The sequence below is a fragment of the Anastrepha obliqua genome, chromosome 6 (genome assembly GCF_027943255.1).
Source record: "Anastrepha obliqua isolate idAnaObli1 chromosome 6, idAnaObli1_1.0, whole genome shotgun sequence".
Lineage (NCBI taxonomy): Eukaryota > Metazoa > Arthropoda > Insecta > Diptera > Tephritidae > Anastrepha > Anastrepha obliqua.
Window position 1 is genome coordinate 73,067,475 of NC_072897.1, and position 18,263 is coordinate 73,085,737.

The 18,263-nt window shown below is 37.6% G+C and overlaps 1 protein-coding gene across 2 annotated transcripts in view; it reads right to left on the reverse strand.

Moving 5' to 3' along the window:
* Positions 1-3,542: 3,542 nt before the first annotated feature.
* The window catches only part of LOC129249787 (uncharacterized), a 102,549-nt gene continuing 87,828 nt past the window's right edge, over positions 3,543-18,263 (reverse strand). For both annotated transcript variants that reach the window (XM_054889418.1, XM_054889419.1), the window contains exon 4: positions 3,543-4,669. In XM_054889418.1, coding sequence (XP_054745393.1) covers positions 3,966-4,669 — 704 coding nt within the window. In that variant the 3' untranslated portion in view covers positions 3,543-3,965. The remainder of the gene's footprint in view (positions 4,670-18,263) is intronic.

Below are 18,263 nucleotides of genomic sequence, written 5' to 3' on the forward strand. Positions count from 1 at the left end.
AAAGAAATCCTGGAATAAGCTTTGTCCAGCAGTTGAATCCGAAGCTAGCCCTACATCGGAAGAACCAACAAATGAAAACATTGTTTCAGAAATGGTTGAGTTGATGAAAGAGGTTTCAGGATTTGAAGAATGTGACCAAGAAAATGTGCATGAATGGCTAGAATTTGACGAGGATGGTCCTGGCTACGAATTGTTGACAGACGACGATATAGTAGCACAGGTTGAAGTTTCTGAAGATGACGACGATGATGACGAAATTAGTGATTACATCGTCTCAGGTGAAAAATGTCCGTCCAATGAAGAAGCCTTTAAATGCTTTGAGACTGTTATTAAATGGTTGGAACACCAAGACGAATGCGATTCTGTGCAGTTGCTGTCTTTAAAACGCCTAAGAGATTTGGCGGCAAAAAATCGAGTCTCAAAACTTAAGCAAACAAATATGTTCGACTTTTTTTTTTAGATTAGTTTTGAACTATGTAAGTCACTTAACTAAAAAATGTTTAGACATATGTATTTATGTACCGTATGTGCGATCCCTACTTTAATGTGTATGTGTGTATTCATAATATGTACTGTACTCTAGTGTATAATTAAAAAGCATCACATACATAATATGTATTCCTAATCCAATGACGTATTTTATTACCCTACTCTCAACAAAGAACTGGAATTTCGCAAATGTTCGTCTATCCGAACACTCTCTGCACCAATTGTTTCGGATAATCGGCGCCCTACTGTATATAATTATATAATACCATATATAATATGTATAGGCGCACAAAACGGTTTTTGTCAAATACGGCAATTTGGCTTATTGAAAAATGGGCTTCATCCTTGAACAACATAAGTTGGCCCGAGCCCGCGATGAGCACTTTTTACAGAGCCTCGATTTTCGTAATACAATTGTACTCCGTAATGAAATGTTAAAGAATACAGAAAAAATTATGTATTTAGTTTGAGAGTAGTTACGCGTGTAGTAGCGGGCTATTCAAAATAACACCTGTTATTGGAAAACCTTTTAGTTAGCAACACGACTCCAGTTCAGGTAATTTGGTTTTTTGGTATTTTTTCTTTGGAATATATACACTGCAAGGGTATGTGGGTTTCATAGTATTTGTTTCAATATTTCAAATCCCAGGAAGTTGTTTTAAGGCAATGAACCGTTCAGCAATTTTCTTATTCTTCACTACTTGCAACAAGTAGTAATTTGATCTTACCATCGCGAAGCTCACTCACTGTGTTAATTTCAGTATTTACCGCACATATGGCCTTGTGTATAGCAAAGTATGGATGAGTTTGTTTTGGTCCGCCGACTCGATGGTAATACAAGATATTTGCGGTCACCTGTGTTTCGTTTAATTGAAGGTAAATTGGGGAAATCACAGAGGTTAGATATATTAATATTTTTCGGTTTTTGTTTAAGCTTGTACCTATTTTTTGACTATGGAGTTATCTATTAGCAAGGCAAACTAATTAGTCTCCACAGTAGTTGAAACAATTGAGTTTTAGGTTGAAACTTGTTTCTTCTTCTTCTTGGTTGGCGCGATAACCGCTTACGCGATTTTGGCAGAGTGTAACAGAGCGCCCCAATCGCTTTTTTCTCTTCCTAACTGGCGTCGGTTGGAAACACCAAGTGACTCAAGTCCTTATCTACCTGATTTTTCCGAATATTTCAGAGCCAGAGCGTTTTTATCATTTCGGACGACATGACGAAGCCAACTGTTGGATCTTTATTCGCTGCACTATGTCTATGTTATCGTAAAAGTCATTCAGCTCACTGTTCCATAGTCTATGATATTCGCCGCCTCTAACGTGCAAAGGTCCAAAAATATTCCGCAGAATCTTTTCTCTCAAACACTCGAAGGGACGCCTCATCGGATGTTGTTATCGTCCAGGCTTCTGCGCAATACGATAAGACGGGCATGATGAGAGCCCACATTGCAAAAACCGCTGCTTTCATCATTACATATAGAAAAAATAATTGCAAGTAAGGCAAAGTCAGAAGGGGATTGAACAAACGTAATATTCACGGGTGCATCTTCCTTTTCGGTGAGTAATTGCATACGTCGGTCTTGGTGTTCTGCTGAACTGTTAAGCAACCAGTTAAAGTTCAATTTGGGGCCGCTTCTACGAAAAAGAATTTGGCCGTTTATATGTGTTTACCGCCTACTTGAGTGTAGTTCTGATGAATAAAATTTATCAAAAAACATTATTACAGTCAGCTGCGAAGAGGCAGAGCATCTTTTCTCTCAAACACTCGAAGGGACGCCTCATCGGATGTTGTTATCGTCGAGGCTTCTGCGCAATACGATAAGACGGGCATGATGAGAGCCCACATTGCAAAAACCGCTGCTTTCGTCATTACATATAGAAAAAATAATTGCAAATAAGGCAAAGTCAGAAGGGGATTGAACAAACGTAATATTCACGGGTGCATCTTCCTTTTCGGTGAGTAATTGCATAAGTCGGTCTTGGTGTTCTGCTGAACTGTTAAGCAACCAGTTAAAGTTCAATTTGGGGCCGCTTCTACGAAAAAGAATTTGGCCGTTTATATGTGTTTACCGCCTACTTGAGTGTAGTTCTGATGAATAAAATTTATCAAAAAACATTATTACAGTCAGCTGCGAAGAGGCTTGGAAGAACTAACCAACCTTGGATTTCACAAGAAGGCAATGGTCTCAGACATCAAAGCCGAAGGTGTGTAGAGTGGCAACACCAAAATGCAATTGAAATAAAATGTCCTTCACAGACGCCTGATGCCAACCTATTGAAAAGTTTTGAGCAATAGTTAAGCAAGAACTCAGAGGTAAACAAATATGGACCCCCAAACAGTTATCAAGGAAAACTCGGCTGATTTGCAGCCGATTAGCTCCAAAACTTGCGCAGAAATTAACACCAAGTATGACTCGACGATGTGAATCCATTATAGCTACTGTGGTGACTATAATATGAAATCTTTATGACGATGATCTTCTTAATTACTTTCCAGTACTCCAAAATTGAAATTAACAACAAGTCGTTGCTCTACATCCGTGGTTTCGTCAACAGATATCCAAATGAATATATTTTTAAAGGATTCAGTAAATAAATCCATGTCTAAAATAAAACCAAAAAAACCTTAAACAGGATACAAACAGAAACGTCACTGACGTCAGATTTCTTCTATTTTACACATAGTCACAAAAGTAAAATATGATACATTCACCAAGTTATAAGCGACATAACTTCTACCTACAATATTAATTCCAGATTCAATAAAAATATGCATCAGGACTCCGGTTTAATTTTATTTTTATTAATCTACGGTTCTATTTATTTCTTCGACATTAGAAGTAACCAATCTTAACAAAATTTATGAAAAAGTGTCATTCCTTCGTAGTCAACTTTAGCAAGAATAATATAATATAAGTTTACACAACAGAAAAACAAGAACAAAATTCATTTTGGTTCAGTGAAGGTTAATAAATGTGAGTTATATTATAAGCGACATAACTTCTACGTACAATATTAATTCCAAGTTCAATAAAAATATGCACCAGGAATCCAGTTTAATTTTATTTTTATTTATCTACGGTTCTATTTATTTCTTCGACATTAGAAGTAACCAATCTTAACAAAATTTATGAAAATGTGTCATTCCTCTCGTATTCAACTTTAGCAAGAATAATATAATATAAGCTTACACAACAGAAAAACAAGAACAAAATTCATTTTGGTTCAGTGAAGGTTAATAAATATGAATGCATAAAGGTGTATGTACGTATAAGTATACGGATGTTTACCTTATTTATGGATGCGTGAATAATGATAGCTCGAAATTTGAGTGAACTTCAATATAGATGTTAAGGATTATCTGATTATATTGCATATTAACATGAATGTATAAAATTTTTAAGATAATTGTTGGTTAGCTGTTGAATAGGTACTTGTTTTGTTTATCATTTCCCGATTTTATAAATCGTTTACTAAAAATCGGTATAAGGTAAATTGTCCGCAGATGCCCGAGATTTTTGCCGATATCCTCTATAATTTGCATCATTCAACTCAGCGTGGGTGCCGTCGCTTGCCAATGGATAGTCACAATTTCCTCTCGACCGCCAACCACGTGCTGTATTGTTATAGTTTTGGCCGTGCAATAACTCATTGATGTTATGACGTTTTGAATAAAAGGTTGTGGTCGCTCGATCATATATTTCGCTTTTAGTAGTGTTGTACGGGTAAGGTGATGAAGATCGCCCAACAGTACCAGCAATTTCACCAAACAGAACGGGGGATGCATTTAATGCTTTGGCGCAATGGTTCTGTATAGGCAATCGACGATTTTGCGGGATGTAGTCATTGTCTTGGGCCTGCTCCTCGGAAGTATTCTCAAATTTAGCAATCTTTTCGTAGGGTAGTGGCGATGGATTATAGCTTATTTGAGGCACGTTTGTATTTATCTCTTGTTGGCCCATGCTGTAGCTGTCAGGTTTAAAATATTGGTGCTTAGCTAGCGGAGTAAAACCGGAACTAAGGAAACCACCGATAATGGGTTTGCTTAAGGGGAAGCTGCGTGGCGATGATGTAAATGTAGGTTTCCAGCTTGAATTGTGAGTTTCGGGTTCTTTGATGTTAACCACGGGTGGCGGAGCATAGCTTTCCAATGAAATTGCTTTCGGCAGATATAACTCTATTAACAATACAAAAAAGTTGAAAATATATATATTAGTTGCTTTTATTGACAAGTTTAACAGGGGCATGCATTCGTATCCGAGTATATACATATATATATATATATATATTATATATATATGCATTTGTAATTATTGAAATGTAAAAATCTATGTATTGAATGTCCCATTAAGATCGTTTATTAAATTTAGAGGCACTTTTTTATGGTATGAGTAAATATTATGCTTTAGTCATAACCAATTACAAGGAACGCACAATGCCTAGAATTTGTGAAAATCCACTATAGAAATAGTGAACGTTTTTTCTGAATATCGAGCAGCGGCGATGTGAAGTTGCTACCAAGATCAAATGATTTAAAGCCGTTAAAAAGGTATTGGATGTTTTTCGATAGAAAATGTTTTAATTTTATCCTAAGTTTTCCAATTATCGAAGTTGGCGGTTTTAATGAGGCATCTGGAGCTCGAAAAATTATTTTAGACCAAACCAACGTTAACAAGCAAAACTGCCGCATGGTGTACTGAAAAAAACAGTGACACTTGCTATACAGGTCATGAAATCATGGTCCTATTGCGAACGAAGCGCCCAGGACGCATTATATCACGAAACAATGAAGTTAAATGACCGTCTTCAGTCTTCTTTCTTTAGGGATAATTTCTAGGTCGTCTAAAATTTCTATACTTATACTAAAGGGAAGTCTACAGAAACTGTCTTACACTCACTCGTCGGGTTGGTGGAAAAAAGTTTGTTAGACAAAGAGTTTGCATTGGTTGCTTTCGTAGATATGGAAGGCGCCTTTATGGATATTCTGCGCTCAAACATGGCCGCACTTAGAAGCTGGGCTGAGACCAGGGGACTCGGTATAAGCCCCACAAAAACTGAAATAATTCGCTTTACAAGGAAACAGGCTCCACGATAATTTTTAAGGGTGTGGGGATTCCTTTGAAAGAGAATGTCAAGTATCTAGGACTTATATTAGGCAGGAAACTCACGTGGAAACCTAATATTGAGGAAAGAGTAAAGAAAGCCAACTTGAAAAAAAGCGGTTGGTAATAAATGGAGACTAACACCTCGTGTTACACATTGGTTCTATACTTCTGTAGTTATATATCTATATATATAAAAATGAAATGATGTTCGTTTGTCCGCATTTTTTTGGGCCGATACGAGGCCAATTTTATTCGTTCTTTTTTCATATTATAGGGATCCACTAGGGGAAGGTTTTTAGCAAAAAAAATTTCTTTTAAATATTTTCTTCATATAAAAAAAAGAAAAAATCAAAATATTGTCCAAAACAAAACTTGCTCGATTGTTAGATTAAAGTAAGTTTCGAATCGACATTCATTTTATGTGTACAACTTTTTTTGAATTTTTTGTATTTGTATTGTGATACAGAAATGTATTGTATACAGAAATTTCAAATGATTCGAATGAAATTTTTTTTTTTTTTTTATTTCTTCCATAAAATATTACACCTGTCGTTAGACAATAAGTAATTTGATTTACAAAAAGATGGAATGAGAGTGATATTGAAGGGCCAATGCCCCCAAGCTCATTTAGAAGAAATATATACATATTATTTAAAAACAAGTGGTTAACAAACAATGATATATACGATTAGTTGACAATTGATTACAAGGATTTTGCAAGATCTGTTGGTGTTTGACGGTTAAGCCGACTTTGGGTAGATTTTTCTTTATTTGGTAGTCTTCTCATCATAGGATTTGTATGCGTTTATAGTCTATTTATGTGTCTTCTGCTAGCGCTTTGTATTGTTTCATCAATAGTATCGATGTCAAGGTCGCGATGAATATCTGCGTTAGGTATGTACCAAGGTGCATTAGTTAAGGTCCTAAGTATTTATGAAAATAATGTTTCAATTCAATTGAGCAATGCTTTCTTTGACCAATTCTATATGGAAATGAATGCGTTTGCAAACGATGTTTTCGGCTATGAACAAATGTTGGAATCGAATGAAAAAGGAAAGAAACGCGAAATGATAAAAAAAATTCTTGGAAAATTTAAAATGAATGGTGCTTCATTGGAAAAATTCAAAGGTAATAAGAACATACACAAGATAAAGTTATGGAACATATGGACCAAATGAACACAAAAAAATAATTTAGTTTTGTTTTGATTTTTTGCAACATTTTGGTTTTCAGTTAATACAATAAAAACAATACTGTTTTTTCGTGAACACAAAATTCTAAATTTATTACGTTGTTTGTTTAGAATTTTTTTAGAAAAAAAGTAAATTTTTTGGTTTTGAGGAAATTTGTTTATTGTTGCTATTTGTGAAAGCGTAGATATTTGTAAGTATTTGACTATAATCCTAAAAGTTAATGGAATACCACTATAACACATAGAAAACATTTTTTCAAAGGGGTGTTTTTCGAAAATTATAAAAAAAATTGTTTTCAAAAATTTTGAAGAAATAAAGTAAAATAAAAAAATTTCGAAAGCATGAAATTTTTTCAAAACCAAATTTTCTTCAAAAAGATAAAAGAAATTTCTTCGAAGAGGTGTTTTTCTAAAACTACAAAAAAAAAATTTCAAAAATTTTAAACAAATAAAATAAAATAAAACTTTTTCAAAGGTATGAAATTTTTTCAAAACAAAATTTTCTGAAAACCAAACAAAATTTAAAAAAAAAAATGGTGTTTTCAAAGCATTTCATATTCCACTATTAATAGAGAATACATTTTTTCGAGGGGGTGTTTTTCAAAGCGGAAAAAAATCTTTTTTAACAAATCAATTTAAACTTTTACAAAAAATCGAGCGAAGTTAGAGCGAAGTGTTTTTCAAAACTTCAAAAAACACTTTTTAACCAAAAAAAATAAACCTTTTTTCAAAAACAACAGGAATGATAACATTGCCTAACAATTTCTGCACTTTTGCACAGTCTAAAGAGGCATTGATACAGAGTGTATTTCCAAACTTAGTTCAACATTACAAAAACCATGATTGACTCAGCGAAAGAGCAATTTTAGCTGGGGAAAATAAGGACGTCAATGATATAAATGTAGCTATTTTGGATCAAATACCTGGTGACATAGTTGCATATAAGTAAGTCAATGGACATTATTACTGATCAAGATGATGTCGTAAATTATCCAACTGAATTCTTAAACTCACTCGATTTGCCAGGCTTACCACCTCATAATTTACGATTAAAAATTGGAGCACCGATTATTATGCTGCGCAATAGTAATGTGCCCCGACTTTGCAACGGTACGAGACTCGCTGTGAAGAAGCTAATGGGTAACGTTATAGAAGCAACAATTTTGAAAGGGAAGTATAAAGGAGAAGACATTTTCATACCCTGAATTCCACTGATTCCGACGGATTTACCATTCCATCTCAAACGTTTGCAGTTCCCTATTCGCCTTGCCTCCGCTATGACAAATAATAAGGCGCAAGGACAGTCTCTACAAATGTGCGGTATTAATTTAGAATACCCAATTTTTTCTCATGGACAATTGTATGTAGCTTGCTCACGAGTGGGCAAACCATCGTCATTATTCACGCGAAAGATGAAAAACCAAAAACGTTGTCTACCAAAAAGTGTTACAATAAAGTTCGAATGAAATTGTATCAAAGAATTTGCTTTGTTTGGTATTAATTTTATTCTCTTTCAGCAAATCATTGAATTTATCGTCTAGCGAAGCGGGCGAGGGTACGCTAGTATATATATATAACTGGTATGGAGTATTTTCGAAGGAATTAGGACTGGAACTATCGGTTCGACTACCAGAATACTGCAGCGTCTATCAGGCAGAGGTTCTAGCTATAAAAGAAATGGCTGCATATCTAAATATGCATGCCGTAAAAAAACGACTATAAATATATTCTCGGATAGCCAGGCAGATAGGGGGCTCTCTAGAGAGCAAAAATTATACCATGGCGGCATTCTTGGATATAGAAGGCGCCTTTAACAATGTTAGTACAGATGCCATTCAACGGGCGTTAATAGACTTAGAGGTGGACAATTGCTTCAGTAATTGGGTCATCTCTATGCTAGAAACTAGGATAATCAAAGCTAATATGGGTAATATCAGCATAACTAAGAAGGTCCCCAGGGGCACTCCACAGGAGGAAGTATTGTCTCCACTTCTCTGGTTATGCGTTATTAGGAAAGTCTTAACAAAACTTAATAAAGTAGGGGTAAAAGCGGTGGCGTACGCCGATGATGTGGTGTTAATGGCGTCAGGACTGTGCCCTAATACGATCAGTGAGATCATCCAAAGGGCGTTAGGCGAGCTTAGCACTTGGGCCACAGGCTGTGGCCTAGGTTTAAGCCCCCGTGAAACAGAACTTATGCTTTTCACCACCAGACACAAGGGGAGGGATGCGTCTACGGCTCTCTTGTGCCGTAGGCATGCAAAACTGCAAACAAACCCACACATAATACTTATACAAGAACCACGGGTATATCACAAGCGTATCTGTGGTCAACGTGCTATGTCGTGGGGACAAATACTTCATTGTGAAGGAAATGTGAGACCGCGAGCATGTATTATCATGCCGAAGTTGATCGAACACACGATGTTAAAAGAGCTATGCTCCGGAGATATCGTTGCTGCAAAAATAAAGTACTTGAAAAGTGGGAACAGTGTCGAAGCTATCATAGTTTCGGCCTACCTACCCTACGACTCTTTACAGCCACCTCCTTCGAGGGAGCTAAGAGAAGTGGTCAAGTATGCAGAATCCCATAATCTGGGGCTAATAGTGGGCTGTGATGCAAACTCACAGAACATTGTGTGGGGAAGCAGCAAATGCAACCCCAGAGGTCTCAAGTTACTGAATTTTATCCTGTCATCCGATTTGGTCATCCAAAACACTGGTAACAAACCAACTTTTGTGACCAGAAGGAGACAAGAGGTCAGTTGGAAATCAAATCAACCGATGGCGAGTTTTGGAAGAGGACTCTCTTTCTGATCATCGTCTTATCGAATTCCGACTGGGAATTGACACAATATCAATACCTTCCGGTAGGAATCCTCGAAATGTGGACTGGGACAGGTATGGTGAGCTTGTAACAGAGCGATTACCAAACCAGAAAAAACTCAAATCAGCAGAAATGATTGAAGATGCTACTAAGAACTTAGAAGGTACTTTAATTAATTGCTTTGAGGAACTGTGCCAACTCAGGCAAAGCAGACAGGGGAAAGCGGTTCCTTGGTGGAACCCTGTACTGTCGAAGCTTCGTGTACGGTCCAGGAAACTTATTAATAAGGCCATGAAGACCAAAACAGAAGAAGACTGGGCTAATCATCGACTTACACAAAAAGAATATAAGAAAAAAGTACGGAAAGCCAGACTTGAATCCTATAGAATATTCTGCAGTAACGTCGAAGAAATGAGGGAAACAGCGAGACTTTGTAAGGTCCTTCATTTAGACCGCTCAGTGAGGCTGGATTCCATTCGAAAACCTGATGGTTCATACACCATTTCAAAATCGGAAAGGTTTAATGCTCTACTCGAAACCCATTTTCCGGGTAGTAGAACTCTCTCTGAAGTTGAGAGTGGCATGAACAATGACGGTAGCAACGGTGGAACCTCTAGGTACAGCTGGTATATTGCTAGTCGGATAGTGATAAAAGAATCGATAAGGTTTCCCTTGTCTTCCTTTGAGAACTTTAAGTCCCCTGGACCTGACGGAATATATCCAGCAATGCTTAAAAAAGGAGGAGACAGGCTGATTGAGGCCCTGAAAAGGATCTTCACAGCCTGTCTTGCATTTGGTTATATACCATCCCAATGGCGACGCGTAAGAGTAGTATTTATTCCGAAACCAGGAAAAGATGACTATTCCCTAGCAAAAAGTTTTAGACCAATCAGTTTGACATCGTTCATGTTGAAAAGTCTGGAACGAGTGGTGGAAAAACATATTCGAGTGGGGGTTTTGCCGAGAAGCCCACTTAGTAGAAATCAACACACTTACCAGAGTGGAAAATCATGTGAATCAGCCTTACACGATCTTGTTAGCAAGATTGAAGCTGAGCTGGAAGCTGACGAATACACAATGGGAGTGTTCGTGGACATTGAGGGGGCTTTTGATAATGCCACTTTCGCCTCGATATGTTCCTCTGCCGAACGACATGGAGTTAATCAATCCATTCTAAAATGGATCCAATCCATTCTAAAATGGATATATTTCATGCTCTCTGAGAGGCTGTTAACCGCTGGTGGGAGAAGCGACGAATAAATCACAGTCAGGGCCAAGCAAGGATGTCCCCAAGGGGGTGTTCTTTCTCCGCTGCTGTGGTGCTTCGTAGTAAACTCTCTATTAGTGGAGATGCAGGAACTCGGTTTTCATGTCCAAGTATATAAGGACGACGTCTGTGCGCTAACACCGGATAAATCCTTAAGGAGGCTTTGCACGAAACTGCAGAGGATTCTTGACAAAATCGATGACTGGTGCATGAGACAAGGTCTTTCCGTTAATCCGAACGAAACCACCATAGTCTTGCTTACGAGAAAACGGAAATTGGATGGACTCAGTCTTCCAACACTGAAAGGTGTGACACTTGGTCTTTCCAACGAAGTTAAATATCTAGGAGTAGTCTTGGATAAGAAGCTGACTTGGGAGACACACGTTTCACTGGGGTCTGAAACCTGCTGTGGTCCTATGGATATACACGGCACTTATCAGACCAATCATTACTTACGCCAGTGGTCGCCAACTTTTTCAATGTGTTGAGCTACTTTCAAGATTTTGAAATAAACAGCGAGCTAGTTATATTCGACATACAATACATGAATTTATTTTACTAATATACGTTCTTTATATAATAAACTTATGACTTATAGTGCTTATACTTATGCATAACTACATCCATGTTCACACCTATCAATCGTAACAAAATTTTTTGCAGTCATAATGGGATTTGCGATTAAAAAAACAACAAAACAGTAATAGTACATTATTATATAAATAAAATATGGGCAGATAAAAAGAGCATATTTAATGAGAAGGTTGACATTCTGACTCATCGATAATTTTTTTAATATTTGCAGTATAATTTGATACAGTCATTCGAATACAGTTATCCAAATGTATATCTGTAAGCCGATTGCGGTATTTATTTTTAATAAATTTCATATTGGAAAAAGAAGATTCACACAAATAAGTTGAACTGAATAACGCTTTCACTTTCAACGCAACACGACATAAAACTGAATACTTATCTTTACTTATTAAAGTCCATATACATTTTGTATTTGAATCTAAAGATTTTAAAGTCAAGTCACTTTGAAAAGCAATCAGTTCCATTTCTGTCACAGCAATGTCTTCGCGAAAGTTGTTCATAACACAAGTTGCAAACTGTTGTATATCAATGTCCATGAAGGGTGAAACAACAAATTGCGTCACTCAAGCAATTTTGCTGAAATCCTTGAAACGATTTTTGAAGTTTTCCTTCAAGTTAGAAACTATTTCCATATGATATTTACTGTCATGAGGCTCTAATAGATTTTTGGATATCTTTTCGGAAAGAATAGGAAAATGCTTAGTATCGCGGTTCCCAAAATTCAAGTTTTGTAATAAATGCATTTATATCAGAAATCATTTCCGCTAATTCTTTATCCCTGCCTTGAAGCTGCAAGTTAAGCTCATTTAATTTCTCTGTAATGTCCACAAGAAAACCAAAATCTCTGAGCCAAGTCGAATTTTCCAGTTCAGGAATCGGTTCATCGCGTTCTTTGAAAAATTGGAGTATAGCAGGCAGGACATCATTGAAACGTTTGAGCACTCGTCCTCTGCTTAACCATCGCACTTCAGAGTGAAGAAGTAGCTCTCCGTATTGACAGTCAATTTCATCAGCCAAGGTTTTAAATAATCTTCTTTGTAACGCTTGAGCTCTAATCTTGTTCACAATTTCCACCACCAGTTTCACAACGTTGTTCAAGTTTAGAAAATTTTCACATAATGCTTGCTGATGTATAATACAGTGGTAACAAAGAAATTGTGGAAAACTTTCATCCTTATGACATAGCGCCACGAGCCCCTTATCACAACCCACCATAGCTGGAGCACCGTCAGTTGTCAGGCCTACCATTTTTGATATTGGAATTTTCTTAGAAGAGATGAGATTTTTTAAATGAGAAAACAGCTCTAGCCCCGTAGTATGTCCTTTGAGTGGAATAAACTTCAAAAGATCTTCTTTAATTGTAAAATCACTAAAAGCCATCCTGACAAATATGGCCATCTGTGAGGTGTCAACTACATCTGTTGATTCGTCCAGTTGCAGTGAAAAATAAATACAGTTATCTAAGTCACTTCTTAACTGTAAAAAAATATCATTGCTCAATACTTCTACTCGATTTTTTAGCAGACACTATTTCGTCTTTATTTCTAAAGTTGGCGAATAAAGAATCTGCAGCTTCCAAAAATGCTTGTTTTATGATTTCCCCGTCTTCATAAGGTTTTTTCTTTTGTGCAATTATCTGGGAAACACGATAAGATGCTTCAGTTGCAGCCTTATTTTTGTCGATTGTTTTCAAAAATATTGACTGTTGTCCAATTAACTGGATTTTTAAATGTTTCAGTTTTTCTTTTCTGGTGGCAGAATTTAACGGGAATGCCTTCTCAAAATTCGAATGTACAGTTTTATGATGCCTCTCAATATTTCCTTTTTTAGGAACTGACACAGATGTATTACATAACAAACAAACACTTTTGCCTTTAACTTCTGTGAAGAAGTATTGTTCTTCCCATTCCGAATGGAAATGGTATGTCTTCGCCTTCTTACTACTGCTTGCCATAATGTTTCGAACTCTAACCCAACCGCTGCACGCAGAACGTTGATAATGGCGTTCAGTATTAAACTGAGCGCAATGTCGACGTGCATTGCGTATATATAAAGCAGTGCTGTCCAAAATGAAAAATGTGAGTGTATAAGTGAGAACGAGAGAATGGGAGCAGCCCAGTGGGAAATTTAAACCAAAATAAATAAATATTGGATTGGAGTAGAAAATTTTTGTGGGAGGAATCGAAATGCCTTTTGATATTACATCTATAGCTTCCTTTGAACGACTTGTAACATAAAAGGCATTGCAAGTCGCCAAAGGCATTTTCTAGCATAAAAAAGTTCTCACAGGGCATTGTATTGCATACATTAAGCGTCGCGGACAAACGTGGTGTTTATTCGTTGCTGGTTTGCTAACGACTGAACGATGGAGAGTAAGAATACGTGTCATCAATTGATGTATGGGATGGACAGCACTGATATAAAGCCAAAAAATTCTCGAACACGCTAATCGGTTGCAGCCGATCCTAGAACGGAGACGCGACTACGCGTCGTGTTTGTCGGCGCGAAATCGCTTACCGCAGTCTTGCCGCTGTTTATCTATTTATTATGAAAATTTCCGAAATTTGCTAATACTGGTATGATTTTCAGACTTTTGGATTTTTTGCAACGTGAGCAACGCGAGCTACCAGAATTGCCTTTGCGAGCTACCGGTAGCTCGCGATCGACGGGTTGGCGACCACTGACTTACGCTTCTGTGGTCTTATGGCGACGGAGCATAGTTAAGTCCACAATCCGGGAACTATACAGGCTGCAAAGAAGTGTATGTTTATGCATCACGGGTGCCATGAGTACAACCTCTGGTGATGCCCTAAATACTATGCTTGATTTGCTCCCCCTGGATCTTAAGATACAACAGGAAGTAATAAAAGCAATGTGTAGACTCCATAAATATGGTTTCTGGCACGAAGATGGAACTTCGGGACACAGAGAAATCTTTAAGTTGCTGTCGGAGCAGTATTCCCTGTTTTTGGCACCTAAAGATGAACTGATACCCACAGTTTCATTTGGAAGGAAATTTGATGTCAGATTTCCATTGCGTGAGCAATGGAGCAATCCAGAATGCATGCAGGGAGGTTTGACAGATATTTTCCTTACCGATGCGTCCAAGAATGAAATAGGGTCTGGAGCCGGATGCTACTTAAGCGACAGTAATAAGTATCACTATGCTATGGGGGAAATGGTAATTGTTTTCCAAAAAGAAGTTTTTGCCATCCTGAAAGTAGCCGAATGGATAATCGAGAGGAGATGGAGCGGGAAAGAGATTGGGGTCTTCAGCTGCATTGAAGGCCCTGGAGAACGCGAAGCAAACCTCAAAGATTGTTCAAGAATGTAAGAAGAAGCTTAATTCTGTCGCAAGACAGAACAGGCTTGTACTTATATGGGTTCCGGGACACTCCGGTGTTCAAGGAAACGAATTTGACGACGAATTGGCCAACCGTGGAATTCGCCAACCGTCGAATTCAGAAATCTGTGCGTCTCCCAAATACCAGCAGTGTCTTCCAGGCGAAAATACTGGCAATTAGGGAAGCCTGTAGGCCACTAATCACAGATTTCTCTTTTAAGGGCAATATCGCTATTCTTGCGCTATCGGACTGGCAAGACGAGGATCTGCCATGAATAACGCTCTTGCAGAATCGGTATTTACACCACTAGGTGCAGTCAAGAGTACAATTCCCCAAAAATACCTCCGAATCGCGGATTGTAGGGGGAAAGACCAGACGAAAAGCAAAGTTAGCAGGACGTTATGGCCCACCTACAACCAGAAGCAATCGTCGGCATTAGGCTAGGTTAGGTTAGCCTGGTTGGCAATAAGCCACGCATAGACCTTTTGATCCCTAGCGATACCAAATGAAGACCGAACTCTATAAATACCGAAAGTAGACATCATGTAGGATGGCAGCGATTTTGGTGAATCTAAGCAGAGCTGGGAGATCCGCTTTTTAGACGTCATCCAGACCCTCAAGCAATGGGGCCCCCAGGCATTTTAAACGCGTTTTTAATAATACCGAACAAACCCTCAGAAGGTGTTCTAAAGTTTCCTAAACATCCTCTCTGAATTTTCAGCATTTGTCCGTGTTAGCAATCTCTATCTTGTACGCATGTACAGCCAATAGATTATGACCTGTTAGCATACCTATAATAGTTCTGAGCCAGGTGTTAATTTTTGTCAGTTATTTCCTCTCAGTCGATAATTCCTAAAATGCCTCAGATAGTTGCATTATGAAGCGTTGTGAACGTCAGCTGCGGCTCCGAGGGTGGGTTGAGCAGTTATAGCCACCCTCGCACGTAAAAAAAAAAATATTTTTAGTCATTTCCTCCCGATTAAAACATTGATCAAATTAAAGTTAGACTAATATTTTGAAGAAATAAAATTGTCAGCTGATTATAAAGTGGTGGATTATACGTCAGCTGTAGTGCGATTCACTAACTCTTATCGATTCGACAATTGTTTGTTTTGTCGGCAATATATGTCGATGGCACTGTCGATTGTGCTATTCACCAACTTATGTTAACTAACACTGAACAGCTGTTTTCTTCTATTTATTCAAACTGATAGAGAGTGGCATCTTTGTAAAATTAAATGTCAAAATGAGCGACTAACACAAAGAAAAAGAACAAAGAAACATACTAGCCAAGCTATTAGATTCAATTTTAAGTGTTTTTTACCAATTACATTTGCATAAAGTAAGTACAATAAAATAACTGTTTATTTGAATTTATTCTTTTATTAATACTTTTTGTATATATTAGGATGACATCGACAGCTACTAAAAGAAACTGTGCCACACCCGAGCAGCTAAATCGTATGCTTGACTACCTAATGGAAGTCCCGTGTCTAGCAGGATCTAGGTTCCACAGCCTCCATGGTAAGTTCGAATGCGACAAAAAGTGGAGCGAGCTAGCAACAAAGTTAAATAGTCTGGGTGGAGCAGTGAAGACAGCCAATCAATGGCACACGGTAAGAAAATATTGTGTTATTACTTACAAGTAGAGAGATGTTAATCATTTCCCTAAAAAGGTATGGCGGGACTTAAAAAGCCGCACCAGCATCAAAGCACGAAATCGGCCAAGGCAACCAGCTTTAACTGGAAACAGGCCTATCAGTGAGGAGCCCCTAACGGAATTCGAGAGGCGGGTGTCTGCTCTTATAGGGGAAGAATATATGAATGGGCACGATTCAACAGCTGAAAATATTCCACTAGAGGAGGTAAATTGCATGAAGTGTATGTTTTAAAGTGTAACTTACTGGTGTGTAAATTTTTAGGTAATCCAAATGGGTATCGAAGTAGAAGATGAAAGCATGATTTCGGAAGCCCCGTCGCCTTTACGGACGCCACTTGCAGAAAATTTCACGCTAAGGTCAGGTAATTCGCACATCTCAGACAGGAAAACACCACGGGCGAACTTGAAAAGAAAGCGCATGGAAGAAGACGGTGATGCTCGGAAGAAATTTTTGGAAATAGCAGAAAAACAGGCAGATGCACTAAAGGTAATTTCTTTTGAACTTTATGTAAAATAATTTTTTTATACCTATTTGTCCATTGGTGATTGTTTTTTAATACATGCTAGCCCAGTCGAGTGTAGAAACCGTAGAAGTCGCGAAACAAAAAGCAGATGCTTAAAAGGTAATTTATTTTCAACAAATAAAAGTGGCATTTTATTAATTGTTCTTGCTATTTTTTAATAGATCTTAGCCGAAAGCAGCTCTGCAAGTGCCCAGGCGAATAAAATGATGGCGGAGGCAATAGCCGTATTGGGGAATGGTTTAAGCGCTACCGCGGAAGCATTCAACAATCTAACGCCAATCATAAGCCAAATACTCAAAGGACATACTCGCGCTTTTTAAATAAGTTTTTGATCATATAATTTCACAGTTTTGATTAAAATCACTAATTCTTCTTTATCGTTTGATTTAACAACACCAAAATTATTGTCGTTTAGATTGCGATAATCGACATCGTAACCAAACAGCTGATTTTGTCTTGTCGATTTTCGTAATGAAATGGGTTACTGAATAGCAAAATCGTAAAAATTGTGGTTAAGGAAAGATAACAAAGCGAATATCGATAAAATGTGTTAGTGAATCGCACCACTGGTCACACAAATATGAAAAAAAAAATATTTTTTCAGTGATTTCCTCCCAAACGAAAATTTATCAGATGATAGTTTATGTATTGTTTTTAATAAATAAATAAGTCAGCTGGCTATATGTAGGTGGAATGTGCGCCAGCTGATGCCCTGAAGGTGTAACGTAGGAGCTAGTCGGAAACATTTATAGCCTAAGTAAATGTATCAGCTGACGAGTTTTCCCCCAACATACGCCAGCTGATTTGTTTTATTACTTACAAGATCATTTCAACCATTCGCACAAACATTTTTTTTCGGGATGAAATTACGTACTTGAAGTTATTCAACATTACATTTGATGAGTACGTCAAAAAGTGGGGATAAAAATATCCCGATCTGGCCACACTTCTCTCATGTCTTTAAGATTTATTGTTTCTCCCCAAATATTCCTCCATCGCCCCTTGCGGTGGTAACTCGTATTATATTAGTTGTAACGGTTTGGGCATATCTATTCTTACACAAGGCTAGGCATAGTTCTGAGTTTTGAAGTATTATACGTGTTAGTGAATAGAAATGTTCGCGCCCCTCTTTATAATTCATCGTCGCCGCCCCTGTACTTCCAATTGTCGTTACAGCTATCAAATTTATATTCAAACCCTCTCATCACTGCAGTTGTTGTTGTCGTCGCTAACGTCGCTATTCTCATCGCTGGAG